The 17,947-nt window shown below is 38.0% G+C and overlaps 1 protein-coding gene across 10 annotated transcripts in view; it reads left to right on the top strand.

The window, feature by feature from the left end:
- ZNF385D (zinc finger protein 385D) overlaps positions 1-17,947 on the top strand; it is a 684,415-nt gene that overhangs the window by 471,590 nt on the left and 194,878 nt on the right. The window contains exon 1 of one of the 10 annotated variants that reach the window (XM_033929939.1): positions 8,557-10,758. The exons of the other annotated variants lie outside the window; for them this stretch is intronic. Within the exon in view, the coding sequence (XP_033785830.1) occupies positions 10,522-10,758 (237 nt within the window). The 5' untranslated portion in view covers positions 8,557-10,521. Of the gene's footprint in view, positions 1-8,556; positions 10,759-17,947 lie in introns of those variants that run through there. 10 annotated transcript variants of the gene reach the window in all.

Here is a 17,947-nt window from a genome sequence, read left to right as displayed (position 1 = left end):
TCTGAATTTTGTGCATTTCTATTCATTTGACATATTTTTATTAGATGTGAATACATATGCATGCAAGAACTTTTATATTTAAGCATTACACACACACATCCAATATACATGTATTTAAATTTTTTAGGCATCTAAATGAACCAAATAGGCACTCACAGATGTACACTTTCCCCCCTCCCCCATCTTCACTGAAATAGTGCATTAACAGCATTAGCATGTGATAACCTGATAGCACAGTTTAACAAATTCAGCCCTTAGTGTCATCTTTATCTTTGATATTTTAAAATCCTGATCCATTTTGTCTTATCTTGACTTAATGAAACAATTAGAATTTTGAATTCAAGGAGCAAATATAGGGCTGAACATGCTATTCAGAAGCAAAAAAAAGGTTGCCTTAGCAACGGGAACCAGGTGAGAACAATCAAATTATCCACCCTTGAGTTTCACCCACTCAACAGTTCAGTTGCTGTCTTGAGATGGCCCTCGTCTGACTGGATCTGACCAGGTGTGTGGTAAACAGGTGAGTGTGCACAGTGCTTATGCCACCCCCAGTTCCACTTTGTGGCCTTTGCTTCTTTCAAACCAAAACTCTAGAAAGGTGCTTGCCATAGCTTGTTCTGGTGATTGTTAGCAATTTTCCCTTCTGCAAACAGGTAGAGGAACCGTGCCAAGCTGTTTTTTCAATCTACATGTACTGTGGAGCCAGGGCTGGAGCCATATTTCTAAGATACTTTCTTATTGAATGAATTGCAAACTGAAAATGATGAACTCACTGCACTTTCCATGCAGATCATCAGATTAAAATAAAATGTTCTCTTCAAAAAGAATAAATACATCGGCAAGCTCAATTGTGTAAGTTTTGTGGATAATCAAATGTCTATTTTTCTTTATAACATACTAAAACATTTTTTAGTACTGTGCAAGTTTCTGTTTTCAGATCTGTTTTTAATTCAATTATTCATGTGTTAACCTTTTGTTAAAAATATATTCCACTCTGTTGCTGAAAGCACTGAATGAGGTCTGTGCATGCATATAAACTAGTAGATAACAGAAAGTTTAAAAAATTACTAAAACAGTTTCATTTGTTTGATTGTATACATTTGCCATGCTAAATTATGTTTCTTGCTTTCAGTTTAGAGGCAATTAAAGCCTAAGGTGTGGGGTTTTTTTGGGTTTGTTTGTTTGTTTGTTTTTTGCAATTCAGGGATTTTTTTGCAATTCAGGGAGGATAGTAGCAAAATAGTACAAATAGCAACGACTTAACTTGTAGAAGGTTCACCTGCACAGCTTGGAGTGCTGAAATGCTGAATGCACTCATGATTCAGAAGGGCAACAATCTAATTACCTACTTTATCTTAATTAAGAATGTAATTGAACCATCATACAATTTGGGGTTTTCATTCTTTTTCAGAAGGGCCTTATTAGGCTGATGCAGTTTCAGAGCTGATATTAAGTATTTTGTCACTCTGCAAAACCTGAAAATATTAGCATAGGTCCCTTTCCCCAGTCGATGCAGACATAACTGAAACATAGTTGTTGTATTCCATAAAGTTTGTTGGTATACACTAACCATTGTTATCATGCCTTTGCTTTAAGTAACATCACTACTTCTTGCTAGTGATTTGTCCTCTTCTTTTTCCTACCTTACACACATACAAAACAAAAGTATCCACTAATATTCAGCTCATTCTAGTAAGGGCCTAATTCTATATAGGCACCTACATTAGGTGCCCTATTCAAGGATGTCTAACTTCGGAATCCGCAAGCAACTTATTTTTTAATTGACTTAGTTGGCATGGTATTTGACTGTGCCAATTTTCAGCCAATCAAAAAAAAAGCCCACCTACTTATTAAACATTCCATGCGGAACTTTTAGGACATCTAGTGATGGCTAAGTTGAGATGCCCTCTGATGCTTACCTGAAAAGTGGACATTGTTAAGGGCAGAGAATAGGTATGGTTGACTTCAGCATCACAAGGCATCCTAGTTAGGTGCCAGAAAATTGAACCAAGTAAAACCTGGCCTAATATACTGGCACCTACCTCAACAGCGCCTAGCAATGGCTGCCCTAAATCTACTTAGGCGCCACTAGGCATGATTCTACAAGTAGCACCTAGCAGCTGATTGCCAACTGTGCTGAGTGGCACCTACAATGTAGGTGCATTTAGGTGCTGTTTATAGAATCTGACCTTAAGTGAGTTTAAAGATGCTGTCCTCCATAGGCTAAATCTAATCCAGATACTCAGTACTGAGTTTATGTCCAAGCTCCAGCATCGATCTGGGTTAACCATCATTCTGAAAGAAATATGTCAGGTTTCTTCCTGGTATCATTAAATTTCAGGGTTTTTTGCACCTGTGATTCTTAGGGAGATAGTTGAACACCAGAAAATCATGGATCAAGCAATAGTATTGTCCTCCATTGATTACTAATGTATAATTTGCTATATGTTAGCTGAATTGAAAATTGCTGGATTGCCTACAGTTGTTACAAAATCAGCAGTTAGGTTAATCTTTGTTGTGAATTCTGTTAGGGCCCCCTGTAAATTTAAGATGTATACCATCATCTTCAGAATAGTTCATGGTGTAGCTCTGAGCTATCTTCTGAATTGAGGTTGTTGAAGAGTCAACGGTCTCAAAACAATCTTTTAGTCTCATTTCCATTTGTATATAAGATATGTTTCAAACATATATTCACAGTCTCCTTTTTCATATATGTCTGAAAATATTGGCGCACCTTACTTTCCAGAATTTTCATATATTGGATTTAGGAGACTATTTAAAAATGTATCTTTTTAGAAAATATTTTAAATGTTAAACATGAGAACGTTGTATTTGGTAGGATTATAAATAGCTAAACTTTTTTCTGCAACATGTTATTAATTATATTAATTTTAATTGTATTCAGTGATATTATGTTTCCTTTTTTATCTTTTGTAATCTGCACTAAACCCACTGAGCAATGTGGCAGAATAGCAGTTATTATATTGTTTTGTATTGCTTTCTAAGAGAAGTTACTCTGCCTCTTGAGAATCAGCCATAGCTGTGTCATATGTTTCTGGTAATCTTAATCTTTGTTTCCTGACTGACCTATGAGGAGTCAACTGAGGGCATTTCTGAGTATTTCCCCCCAATCTGTGGACTTATTTTTTTGTTGTTGTTGTTATTATTATGAGGCTTTAATAATACCTTGAACAATACTCATGCTTATCTATCTTCTAGTCTAGTATTCAAGCCCCAGGAGTAACTATTATATACTCTGTGACAAAATTAACCAGTTAAAGTAAAAGGTACTAAAAGACTGATTCGGTCACCTAAATAATAACCTGATATGAAAACTCAGAAGTCGAGACAGACATTTTGGAGACACCAGTGAAGGGGAAGGAGGGAGAGGCTGCATTCCTGACCCCAACAGCCCTCCTCCCCTCACCAGGCAGCTAGATAGATTCAGGGAGGTAATGCAGGCTATGACAGGGGGCATCTTGAGGGATTAGTTATAGTTATAGTTATTTTATTTGATATACCACCATTATTAACAAAAAAGTCAAATCAAAGCAGTTAGGGAGAGAGGTCAGGAGTTCCAAGGGAGGGGTTAGATTAAAATAATATTTATTAATGCAGACCCCAGCCTGATATTCAGCCAGGGCCCACATAACTTGCTTATGTAGGCCTCGCTGAATATTGGATGGGCCAGCATAAGCTTCAGAAGCCTGAATGTACGCACTTAGGGGCAAATTCTGTAAAGGACATCTAACTTTAGGTGTCCACCATGTGTCCATCAACTTAGGCGTCCAAATAAGGTGGATAATAAGTCCAATTAATGGTGTTAACAAGCATTAATTGGAACTTAGATGTCCAAATGCTGGACATGATTCTCAAAATAAATGTCCACAATTTCATGGATGCCCATCGGAAAAAGTTATGCCTAACAGCCTGGATGTGATGTGGGCATGGCATCAAAATAGACGTCCATTTACAAAATCGCATGCCATTGAGCGTGCTAATGCGTCTACCTAACACCTAAAATGTAGGCATTGCAAAACCAGGTCTACTTTTGACCATGAGCTGGGCGCTAGGTAGATGTGAGTAGATGGGCGCGACTTAGGTGTCAGTTAAGCATTCACATATAGGCAAACAGGGCTTTATTTTTTGGATTAAAAGAGGACTCCAGTTTGATATAAAGGTCGACATATGTTTAATAATGCATTACTCAAGCAAAGTACATGAAATATATATATATATTGCATACTAAACCTCATTTCCAAAAGGTTAAGAAAAGAAAAAAAGATACACTACTCACAATGTCTGTGCTTCAGAGCAAGTGGATGTGTCTGATGCACAATCTTTCTGTTCACCCAATTACATACAAAATATGCTCACTTTCTGTGCTCGTAATATTGTCGCACACCCGGTATTGGCTAGTCAGAATGGCTACCGGGTGCTGCGCACAAATACAGTTCCTGGACGTGCCTTCGCGATTTGAAAGGCCCTGCTGGTGGTGATAATGTCAGGACACATAAAGATGATCAAGATATCTGAGTTTTTAAAGATAGCACACTTTATTTAAACCCAGCGTGGTAATACAGTCTCTGTGCTCATGTCCAAATCAAAAAGTAAAAGAAAACCAAAAGAAAGCTCAGTAGTCCAGCTTATTTCAGAGCTAAACATGAGCAGCCCTTTCCTCAGGGTAAGCTTTATCAGGTAGTCCTTATTCTTTAAACTTAAAGTCAGTTTGTTTTAGCAAGCACACTGTGTTAGCCTGAGTGTACTACAGGCTTCTCCCCTTTTAAACCAGCAAAGCTGGCGGGGGTGGGGGAGTTGCTGAATTCACTTCATTAACTTGCCAGAGAATGGCCCCTCTATCCCAACCTTGGATCTTTGTGAATTCAAACCCCACAACTCCCACTGAAAAACAAACAGTAGCTCCTTATCCCAAAAGAAAAAGGAAAAACAAAACTCAAAACAGAGTTCACAGTCCTTAGAGTTTCTTTAGGGTGAGACTTAATAAAAATGCTCACACACACACACAGTCCCAGCCAGCACAAGTCCCAGGTGCCTCAAAACACCAATCAGTTTTGTAAGAGAAGAAAAAACATAGAAAAAAAACAACTTAACTTTCTTCCATGCAGTCTTCTCCAAGCTCACAGGTAATATCCATTGCTTCCTCAGGTAGGCTTGCCAAAGGGAAATTACTCAGGTCCTTCATCTCAATCTCGTTCCCTTGCTGAGCCACAGGAGCAGCACCTGGCCATGAGTCTCCTTCCAAGGTTGGATCCAGACTGAATCTTCCCAGCTTGGACTGCTGGTTATGACCAGACCTGAGAAAGCCACGCCCTATCCTGAAAGGGGAATGGGTTGGCTTTTGCTGAGCCTTCTGGTGTTGCTCAATTAGTCTCAGGAGCTGGGCGCTAGCTTGATTAAGAGCCTGCCTACCAGAGTGCTTTTTAGCAGGGACTGTTCTAGGTTCAGGGAAGTTCTCAAACTCATCCTGCTTCCCCTCCCCCCAGGGCTCCTGCTCTTGGGCACTCTCATCAGGGCTAGAATCCTGTTCTCCCCTGTTAGCACTGCTGCTACATTGATCAGCCCTTTTAAAGATTAGGGGTTTTTGTATTTTCAAAGGCACAAACCTGACCTCAGTATCGGGTTTGTGACAATATATACTTATATTATCTTCAGCATTTAATTACCATAACCCTCAGCACCACCACTCACCGCCCAATTATTTAGGAAAGCAGGTAGAATTACGTGGATATTTCCTCACTGGTCATGACATATAGTATTTCAAATAACTTTCTTCCTAAACAAAGTAGTAGAGATCTGGGAGTGATCTTTCAAAATCTCAACATTGAGAAACTCGATGGCATTGCTTGGTAAACTGAAGGTGTGGATCTAAATTGTTCATCCAATTCACAAATGTATTGTCTGCTCTTGAACCTTTCCAGAGGAAAAAAATATTGTCTAGAAACCTAACCCACAGAGATATTTGCTTAAAGTGGCTTGATGGATATACATATGATTCTTTAAACTTGACTAATTAGAGGGTTACCACAGAAGGGGCCACCCCTTATACTATATATTACATTTCAGGAGTTTTCACCCATATAAATTATGGCTTAACCTCCCTATTAGCCCATTCATTCAGGTGAGGAGGATATGTTCATCTTTAGAGGAATATAAGGTCCAAGCCTGCCTGTTAGAGCACCATTTTTTTTGGAAAGAGGGTATCCTAAAAAATCTATAAAACAAGCATTTTTGAGAGCTAGGTTTGCCCAAAGGGATTTACTATTAACTAGTAAGCCTAAGGAGAAAGATAGTCAGCCAATGTCTTGTGTGCTACCATTTCTAGGGCAGTTGGACAGTTGGTATACTGTATGAGAACGTATTGGCTTATATTACATTTACATACAAATCTAAGTGATTTCCCGATGTTAGCATACACTAGCGGCCTCTTTTACAAAGCGGCTGCCATGCAGAAACAGCCCTGAAGCCCTTTAATCCTCTATGGGCTTCGGGGCCGTTAGCGCAGAGCAGCCATTAGCGTGGCTTTGTAAAAGAGGGCGTAGGGATAAAACTATTTGCCAAAAATAAATTTTCAAAAATTTGGTTTTGAAGAATATATTATCCAACAAGGGAAACCACACAAGTGTGAGTGGTGCCCGGGTAGTATAACTGGGTGGAAATGGAGGGTTCCAGGGAAAATGCAAGTATTGAAATTGCATACTGACTGTAATAGCAAGTCAGTGGTTTATGCAATACTATGCCCGAGTAATTTAGTATACATAGGGCACACAAATTGATCTGTGAAGCTCTGGTTGAATGAGCATAAATTTAAGATTTCTACTAGAGACCTTCAGGCACCTACAGTACAATATTAGTTACAAACTAAACATTGAATAGAGGACTTGCGTTGGTGAGTTGTAGATCACATAACAGGGAGGGAGGGTGGAAATTCAGAAAATTTTATAAAATGGAAAGAACAAAGGTATATCTATATGTTAAAGACAGTGAAACCTGGGGGTTTAAACAGTGAGCTTGAGTGGGCATCCCTGTTCTGAGTCCCAGCTGATGATTAGGTCGTTCTTTAGAGTCAGCTCTAAGCCCTTTAAACTTCATTGAAGAATGCCGTCGCCATCTTAACATGCTAAACTTGTGCAAGCTGGAAGGCATGATATGGCTCTTGTATGTATTTCATACCTAATTAAGTAAAGAGAGGGATAATATTTATGTGAGTGTAAGTTGTTTTAGTATGAACAATTAATCATTGGGTTATTTTTCTAGGGAGGACCCTTGATACAGCTATGACTGAGAAACATGTCGGGTTCAGCCTCCCCAGAATGTGCAGTATAACAGTTTTAAGATAAGTACAGCGGGTTCTATGAACAAAAAAATTTCAAGATAAATATAAACAACATAACGTTAATATCATTAAATAATTTCATGACCAGTGAGGAAATATCCATTCTACTCGCTTTTATAAATAATTTGACGTTGAGTGGTGGTGCTGAAGTCACGGTAATTAAATGCTGAATATATTATAAGTATATATTACGAGCACAGAAAGTGAGCATATTTTATGTGAAGTTGGGTGAACAGTAAGATTGATGATTCATGAGTGAGGTACCCAAGTATATGTATAGATATATAGAGATATATTTATAAGATAGCCAACATTAACAAGTGGAATTGATACACAATTTTGTCATCAGTGTGACATCATCAATATGCACCTAGATGGCAGAATACCACTAAAATATAATAGGAACCCCTGTCTAAACATAAGCTCCTATGACTCAGTGGTTAAAGGTATTTTTTCTATCTTCCACAGGTCATGGGTTCAAATCCCTTAACAGCTTCTTTTTGGTATCATAAGAGAGTATAGATTGTGTACTTTGTGCACTTTGCCCTTTCTAGGATCCAGAGGGAAACTTATTTTTACCCTGGGATGGTTTTGATCTTCTAAGGTATCATCTCACATGGCAGGAAACCCTGCCTAAAAGAAAGTGTCTGTGGCTCAGTGGTTAAAGACACTGCTTCCATCTTCCAAAGGTCATGGATTCAGATACCCCAGCACATATTCCTATTTTTAGTGGCATTCTGCCATCAGACACATCCACTTGCTCTGAAGTGCAGCCATTGTGAATAGTGTATCTCTTCTTTTCTTAACCATATATATATTCATGTGTTTTGCTTGGATAATACGTTATTAGACATATTTTGACCTTTATATCAAACTGGAGTTCTTTTTAGCCCAAAAAATAGAAGGCTTAGTATGTTATATATATATTTTTTGCATGTGCTTTGCTTAAGTAATGCATTATTAAACATAAAAAAATAGAATCCACGTTCACTTGTATGCAGACGCCTCCAGCACACCTAAAAGACACCTAAGTTGTGTCCACCTACAGTAACTGTAGCCTCTCTAGCGCTCAACTCATGCTCAAAAGTAGACCCGCTTTTGCAGGCAGTCCTCTTTACACCAACAAATAGAGGATTTAGTATGATATATATATATATATATATATTTTTTTTTTTAATGTACTTTGAGGAACATAGAACCCAAAAGAGGAACTGGACAAGTATTGAAGGTACATGTTTGATATTTATCCTAGAGAAATAACTGCTTGTACATCAAGAGGATATAAGCTTGGCTTTGGAATTGACATGTGGTTTACTGAATTTGTGTAGTGCAAAGTTAGAGCTACAGCCTTAGCACCCTGATGTTGTTGGTTCAAATCCCCCATTGCTCCTTGTGTCCCTGGGCAACTGGAACTGAAGAGAAATGTGATAAAGGAACCAAATGTAAATACCACATAGGATATAAGTGGTATATAAATAAATAAAATATAATAGTGGTGCCAGCCTTTTACTGCATACAATTTTAATGTAAAGAAACCAGCATACAATCACTATTCTAATGACATCATAATGCTAACCCACAATATTGTTATAGATGTTATTAAGACATCTATGCAATGCTTAAAAGGCGATTCTGTAAAGAATGTCTAACAATTTAGATGTGCTTAGATTCGCTCAGCACCGCTGAGCGTGCTACTCTATAGTGCGTCTATGCATTATAGAATTGTGCTCAGCATTCTGCTGCTGGACATCTAAACAACACCTAATTTTTTAATGTCCTTTAAAAAATCTGAATATTGAGGGTTAAATCAGCCAGTGACGGTAAACATTTTAAAAACTGACCTCTGCATGCTGAATATCGCGGGGAAGATATTTGTGGTTCAAGCTCTGATAGTTGTAAGATTAGATTATTACAACTCTGTTTGTATTCATCTATCTAAAGTTATTTTGAGAAAACTTGTTACAAAGTATTGCTGCAATGTTCATTGGTGTCTCTAAACTCAGAGATCATTTTATTCCTTTTCTGAATAATTTGCACTGATTACCACTTGAACTTCATTGTAAATTCAAACTATGACCATTAATAATCAAAACTGGACATGATATTTAGAAGAGAAAATATCATATTCTGTGTCTGTATGTAATCTAGGAAATGATCATTTATGCATTCTGCTCCAGAGGGATATATATTTATATACATATCCTTTTCAATAGCTGCTCCACTGTTATGGTTGTATTTGGCTTTAGATATTTAATTGCAGAAAGACTATGTTTTTGCAAGAAGTGAAAATATTTAAAGGATTTTTGCCCATAACATTGAGAATTATGCTCCTAAATTAGCCTCTTGGAAAATTTATTGAAGCCGACACTTAAATTTATATTCGAAATTTGATTAAACTTTTAAATTTAGGAGCATTAAAAAGTTGGAAGTACTAACACATGCTTACCATAGCAAAAACTGGTGTACCCAGGGGCCTGCTCAGGCATCCCTTGGTAATTTTAGGATGTGCATGTGTTACCCATATGCTAAAAAAGCAAATGTATTTTTTGGAGCAGGGCTTGTGTCTAGGGGTGGAGAGTAGGCGTGTTTTGTTTCAATCAGTACTAATGTCTATGCTAGGGGTGGAGAGTAGGTGTACTATGTTTTAATCAGTGCTAATGTCTGTACTTAACCAACCAAGATAAACGCAAATGTGATGGCATAAAAGGCAGTGCTATCTTTATGTAGTTCATCTTAGCCAATTAAGTGCTGAATATCATACTTAACCAGCTGTGTTTTCTTCAGCTCCGTAAGCCCAGAAATTCATAATCAGAACCTGGACATGGCCAGGCATTGAATTTCCAGGGATAACGCCATAGACTAAATATTGGGCCCATAGTAACAATATATGATTGCAGATCTGAGCCAGTTGGCCTACACTGTTATTCAGTGTTCTCATTTTCTGGCACTCTACTTGTTTTAAGTAGATAATAGTGATATGCAATTGCTAATATGCACTTGGTTCTTTACCATGGGTGCTAAATCAATTTAACACGTGTTACTGAAAAAATGTAGATTAAAAAGTTCTAGCATGTTAAAAAAATGTATTAAATATGTAAAATGACAAAAAAGAATGCTTGAAAATTAGGAAAAAAAAAATGAACCAAAACTAATTAAAATTATTTTCCATGCATATTGCTACAGTTTACAGTTTAATTAAGATCTCTATACTGTTAATCACTGTCGTGCAGAACACAATGAGGTACAATTATTTAAAAAAGAAGGAAAAGAACTCCGATAAAAATAGAACAGATGGCAATCATGCCAAGGAGGCTGGGAAAAGAATGGGAAAGGAAGGCAATAATGAAATTACTGGGGTAAAGGAAAAGGAGAAGCTGAGAGAAGACAGAAAACGAGAAGACAAGGTAGGAGCAGAATTGCCTTTGCTGCTTAGAAAGAAGGAAAATTAAGGAAGGGGAGAAAGAAAAAGTAGAAGATTTAGGGTGGATTATAATTGTTGGAGCTGGTTGTATTAGGTATAAACCTGATTAAAAAGCCAGGTTTTGAGTTCTACCTTGAAACTTTAAAAGATAAATCTATATTGCTAGTTGATAATTTAATAGATCTCCATACTAATCAAGTATCAGATCACTCATGAAAAAATGAATGCTGAAATTTTGGAGCATAGTAATGTATTTAACTTGATGTGGGGCCCATTGGCATCTTTTATTGCTTCTATATAGTTGTCATTTCTCTTTTAGTTTTGTCTGATTTCCTTACACATCTAGGGTGGGAGGGAGGGGGATGGGAATGGGGTATTATTTTAAATAATGGGTTATTGGAAGAATAATTGCATTTTATTATTGATTAAGTAAAGGGGTGGGGGGAAAATATTACTTTCAATTATTTGTAAGTTCAAAGTGCTTTTCTTGATTTGTTATATGTTCAGATTCATATGTAATGCACTGTTACTACTTGAAAATCAATAAAGATTTATAAAAATAAAGTATCAGCTCACTCCCTACATCTCTTATCCAGTCTTTCAGCTCTGTTCTACCACTGCCCTCTACATTTGCTTCAAGCCCGTTTAAATTCCATTGTGCTACCTCCTCCATTAAATCCATTCCTCTTGAGGTCACATAAGCTACATATTAATCCAAATGTTCAGTACCCCTTTTTATGTTTTACCACTGAGCTATGTAATAGTCCAGTAATGTACCAAAACTAATGAGGCTGTTCAAATATCTGGCCATCCTGTGTTAGTTGATACACATAGAATTGTAACTACAGTCACTCCAGTGGAGATATGTACTAGGGAAAGGTGGTTATCAGTATCTGGCAGATTCCTGTGACTCAGAGGAGCAGTCTTTTGACCAAAAGGATTTTTCATTGTGGGCAGAGTTTCTTGTGCTGGAGTTAATCTGCTGATTCTGGAGGAAGAAAGCAGAGGGATGCCCTGGGGTAGACTTGTTCTCAAAATAAGCTAGTTGCTGCAGATGGAGGAAAGCTGTTTCCATTTTGGACTCATTGTAGGTATTTTAAATAATGTGTGAGTTGTTTTGATCTGTTTTTTTCTCGAAAAAAAAAAAAATAACATGTAAAAGCTATTAAAAAAGTAAACGATAGGACCACGGAGTTACTTCCATTGATTCTTTGGAAAGATGTTCAGGTAATTCTTGATGAATTTATATTTTAAAAAAAGTTGCATTCCTCCCTCGTCTGTACTCTTTGCTTGCAGTAATAATCCTTCTTTGCCAGCCAAAGCATGCACATTTTCTCCTGCAGTATACTGTTTATGGCAAACAAGTGGTCTTTAGAGCATATGTGATAATCAGTGAATGAAATGAATGATATATTTTGACCATAGACTGATTGTGGTTCCTAGTCAGCATTGTAGTTTAACCCCTCCCCCTCCTTTTATTAAGCTGCACTTTTGTCAACGCAAGCTAAACGTCAAGCTGCCCATTCTAATCCTAAAGGCAGTTCAGCATTTAGCGCACGCTGATCGGCAGTGCAGATTGATAAACGGAGGGGGGGGGGGGAGGAGGAGGTTAGTGAATGCTTTGAAGAACTTCACTATGTCATCACTTGCAATTCATTTTGCTCAGCTGTCATGTGCAAAGACATTACTGTACATGTAATCATCAGCATGCTGAAGCATTAGCCACTATCTTAATGTTCCTCTTGAGGCATTAGTAAATAAGATATTGCTCATTTTTGCATGCTAAACGTTCAGCATGTTTGAACACGGTTAGACTAGTAGTGAATCAGCCCCATCCAGTGTGAATATTATATGATTCTACTGGAAAAAATATGCTTATATGCAAACCACATTTCAGAATGGTAGCATAATCTAGATTTTCAGGGACATGCATACAATGAACACAGTATTTCAGAAATTAATGGAGGGAAGGAGCTGTGGACATGGGCTATTGCCAAAACATGCTATTTCACTGCTAACCCCAGTTATTAATAATTAGGGGTCTGATATTCAGTCAGCAGTGATCAGCATTTTGCTGACCACTGCCGGCATTATACCTGGAAATTCAACACAAGGCTACGTCCGGACTCTGACATTGGATTTCCGGGTATATAAAGCTGGCCAAAATATAGGTCTGCTTTTACTAAGCTGCATTAGGGCTTTAATGCGCAGAATAGCGTGCGCGCTAGACCTTAACGCCAGCATTGAGCTGGCATTAGTTCTAGCTGCATAGTGTGCGGTGTAGCACGCAGTAATATCCTGCGTGCGATATAAACGCTAGCGTACCTTAGTAAAAGGAGACCATAGTCAATTAAGTGAAGTATTGAGCATCAAGGCCCATATTCTCTAACTGGCGTCCAAGCTCAATAAAAAATCAGCGCCAGAATCGCACCTCCATAGGAGCTTTAGGCTGCCTAACACCACTGTGGGTGTGGCTAACACCGGAAATGGCATGAGGCAGCCTACAGCGCCTAGGGAGGCGTGATCAAAGGTAGGCGCTGAAAATGTAGGCCTGGAAAACCCTGGACTATATTTCGATGCCTACCTTTGCTGGAGGCGCAATTCTGTACCTAGAACCATTGCAGGACACGAAATCAGCGGTTTCTTTTAAGGTGGTCGCCGACAACGGCACTGGTTATAGAATCTGGGCCTTAGACTATAAAGAACCACATAAAAATAACACTGTCTCTTAACTGGTTAAGTGTCAAATTTCACACTTAAGGGCCCTTTTACTAAACTGAGAGATTATGCACTAATCTTGTGCTAATCAGTCGGCATATGGCAATGCCAACATGCTAATAGATCAGCATAGCCATGCCTACTCTATGCCTCCAAATATGCCCCAGAGCAAAACATTTATATATTCTAAATACACTCTACACAATATATATATATATATATATATACACAGTATACTGTATATCTTCTTAATAGATATAATTGTTTTGAGGAATGTCTAACCCAAAAGCTAACAGAAAGAAATGTCTTCAATAAAATGCCGTTGAAAATGCCTGTTTTGCCTTGGACATGTGATTTAAACAATCCAAGAACCTCTCCTGATTATTTAAATGATTTTGAATATCAGACCCTAGATATCCTTGCATAAAATGGGACCAGTGTTTAAATAGTTTGAGTTAGTGGTAAAAAAAACCCCAAACAAACACATATCTTAATGGTAGTCCATATTGATAACTTTGCCCCTAAATGTACTTGTGAAATTTGCAACATATCTCTGAAATACCACTTAGAACATCTCTATTTTGTTAAATGAAGTGAATGTACTTTCTGAATATAGATGCATACTTTCAAGTAGCTAAACATCTCATTGAATATTAATTCTGCTTTACCCATGTAAAGTTACTTTTTAATATTCAAATCGATTCTATTAAATGCTAAAAGATTCCTATCAAAATGAGAGAATCTATGAAATATTTCTTAATACTTGCCAGCAATTAATAAATATAATTTACAAATGCATTCATCCAATGCATTTCTAAATCCTGAGTGTTTGTGGCTTATTAGTGGAGTTCCTTATTGCCTATGGAGAAAAAAAAAAAAAAAGACATTATAAATCCATGACATAAGATTGTATAATGTCTCTTTGCAACAAAATCCTTGCCTGACATTCTTATTTTTTCAACTTACCAGTTATTAACATTTCTTTTAACTGCTCATGTTTTGGCTTATGGTTCTGTCTCAATGTTACGTGCTCTTAGAAATGTGTAGGAACTGCATCTGTGTGTTGTTTCTGTTCAAATTGTAACACGTCTCTCTAGTGTTCTTTCAATAAGGGTACCTAGCAATTTACAGTAGGCAAGATCAATGGTCTGACCAAACCGAATGATGCATTTTATAAATTCATTACTTGTTCTATTCTTTTTATTTATTTAATTATTTTTGACAGGGTCTAATGCAGCTGCATGCATTAAAGTTCAATGGTTTGCTGAGGGGTTTTGATAGGTGCAGGATCTGGGGGGAGGGAGAGTCCTAGTTCATTTAGAAAGTGGATATGGGTAACCAATGGTCCAAGTCCTATCTCCAACCAGCTGAAAGCCAATGGCAAAGGATGAACTAATAGCGGATTGTACATGTCAAGAGTATTTCAAGCTTATGAAGAAAACCAGGGGCTCCTTTTACTAAGCTGCGATAGCGTTTTTAGCGCGCGCTGAATTGCCGCGTGCGCTAGATGCTAATGCCAGCACTGAGCTGGCATTAGTTCTAGCCACGTAGCGTGGGTTTAGCGCGCTCAAAACGCTATCACAACTTAGTAAAAGGAGCCCTAGATGCCTACTTTTCGTTACAGAATACTAGTTTAAGGGCTCCTTTTACGAAGCCGCGTTAGCGGTTCAACGCGCGTAATGGCGTGCGCTAATTTGCCGGCCGCGCTAGCCGCTACCACCTCCTCTTGAGGGGTTAGCGCACGCTAAAAAGGTACGTGCGATAAAGCTGCTAACACGGCTTCGTAAAAGGAGCCCCGAGTGTCTTAAAGTGCACCGTTAATAATAAGTATATTTCTAGTGCCTACAGTTAGCAAGACTGCACATAAATTAAACTATTTTAATCCATAAGCGTAATTGCTCGTATCACCCAAACACTGCTCAGAGGCTCTCATAGTGAAAATATCTACCATGCGTAGGATGCAAATACATTGACACTGGTTGCCATTTTATGGGTCATTTACACACATTGCCATGTATACATGTAAATGAATAAAATGCTGACAAATAGGGGCATCGATGTCTAAAACTAGGTCCCACCTTAGATAATTAACTTCATAATTCATAAAAGCGTTACAGGTAGTGCAAAATGCTGCTGCCCGTATGATCATAGAAGCAGCCTGGAATGATCATATTACACCATTATTGAAGAGTTTACATTGGTTCCCAATTCAATTGAGAACTGAATACAAGATTTTGACAATTGTTCACCAGTTAATTTATAGGGAGATTCCTTTGTACCCGAGACAGCTCTTGAAGCAGTATTTACCTTCTAGAAATTTGAGATCTCAATTCACAGTGAAGTTATTGACTGATGCATTAGGTGAAACACATTATAGAAGAACACAAGTAATAGCTATTTCAGTCGTTAGTCTACATTTATGGAACACTTTGCCAGGGTGCTTAGGATTATGCAAAGAGAAAATGTTATTTAAGAAGCAATTGAAAGCCTTTTTATGTGCCAAAGCTTTTTGTTAGCTCTGTATAATATTGCATTTTATGGTTCACAAAGGATGAACATTTTTACGAGCATTATGCTAGTTTTAGCGATTATATGTGGCAAAATAGGATTGGATGCATATATTATAACATGTTTGAACATGTCCTAAATATGTATGTTTTCTACTTAGGTGTTAAGCGGGGAAGAAAATTTTAAAATAAAATAAATAAAATAAAAATAATGGAAGAAAGAGCATACACTTTTTCTCCTCATAAAACATATTTCAAATTCTGCTTTTGCTTCAAATTCAAAACACATTTGAGTTTTACCTGTAGCTAGAAGACATTTGTCATCAAAATAAAATGATTTTATTTTTCAGTAGTGTTCACTGCAAGCTGCATTATAGAAACTACTCAGTAATGAGGCATTTTGCATGCATTTACATGCTTTGCTTTGCATCTTATTACTATGTAGTACAGGGTAACCTAAAGTAAATAATGCTATGTTAAAAGGCAGCAAAACATCTGTTGGAGCACTTCAGTATTTCACACATAACAAAAAAAAGCCTCCCCCTTTTCTTGAAATACCAGGCAAGCTACTTCTATAAATGTTGTGAATAATTGGTCATACCTTTATTAACGAAGACAAATGTAGTTCACAACTTCCAAACTAAATACACTCCCAACATTTCCTTCCTCAGTGCAACCTTTTCCCCATCCTATACAGCTAATTAGTTATATACCAGCCCTCCTTCTGCATACAGACCCACATTGATATCATGACATCATCATCTGAAGTGAGGTGGGGGTCACTTCTCAACACATGGTGGCGCTACACATGAACCTATATCCTTGCATTCTCCCCTATTCTCTCAAGCCACATATAAGTCTCATATCCTTCTCCTTTTCACTTTGTTCCTCCAGCCTGAATCAAGATGTAACCATCCCTACCTACTCCTGTTGTCTACTACAAGTATATTCACTCCGCAGCTCCTCTTTATCGCTCCACTCCCATCTCTCCCCACTCCACTCATTGGATGTCTCTGTTATCTGTACCCTTCTCCTCTACAGCCAACTTCAGACTCTGTTCCTTCTATCTTGCTGCACCGTATGCCTTAAACAAACTGCCTGACTCGATACATCAAGCTCTGCCTCTGACAGTATTCAAATCCAGATTCAAAGCCTACTTTGAAGCTGCTTTCAATTCCAAACCCCAACCCACCTGTTAAGCACCAATATCACTCGTCTTATCATTCCATCTGTAATTCCCCCACCTGAGCACCTTCTTGTTCAGTTTGTCTGTCTTGACTGTCAGTTTGACTGTCTCTTCCATGTTTTGATATAAAGCGCTGCATATGTCTAGTAGCGCTAAAGAAATAATAAGTAATAATACCTCCTGCAACACATCCTTTTATCACTGCCAAATTGACTGGCAAGTTCCAGAAAAAAGAAAAAAAAATATTCTCTCCATTCTCACCTTACAGCAAGGGATGGAAGGGAGGGAAGAAAAGTCTCTCCCTCATCCACCCTTACTAACCTCTTCTTTTCCACTGTCCGTCCATGCAGAGTTACGACTTAGTATCGCTTTCAGTGTTTAATCCACGTGTTTTCATATCGGGACTTTTAGAGACCCCTGAGGAAGACAGCACTGTTGAAACACGGATCGTGTTGGGTCTACACCTCTCAATGGTTTAGGTCCTAGATATATTTTATGTGGATTATCACATTGTACATTTTTTTTAAAAAGCCTGCACCTTGAACATCACCGTCTCCACAGAGTCTTCGTTTTCATTGCTTACCCAAAATATCACACAGCCTTCCAAAACACCCACACCAAAGTCTCCCTAGCATCAATCCTATTCCTCCTCCAATCACTGTGCCTCACACCTGAACCCCTTACTCTTACTTGTTGTCACCTGCATCATAGTAACTTTCCTATAAACTATCCCTCCCTCCTAACCCCTCCTTCCCCACATC

The sequence above is a fragment of the Geotrypetes seraphini genome, chromosome 2 (assembly GCF_902459505.1).
Source record: "Geotrypetes seraphini chromosome 2, aGeoSer1.1, whole genome shotgun sequence".
In the NCBI taxonomy this organism is placed as follows: domain Eukaryota; kingdom Metazoa; phylum Chordata; class Amphibia; order Gymnophiona; family Dermophiidae; genus Geotrypetes; species Geotrypetes seraphini.
This window is presented reverse-complemented; position numbering and strand designations above follow the sequence as displayed.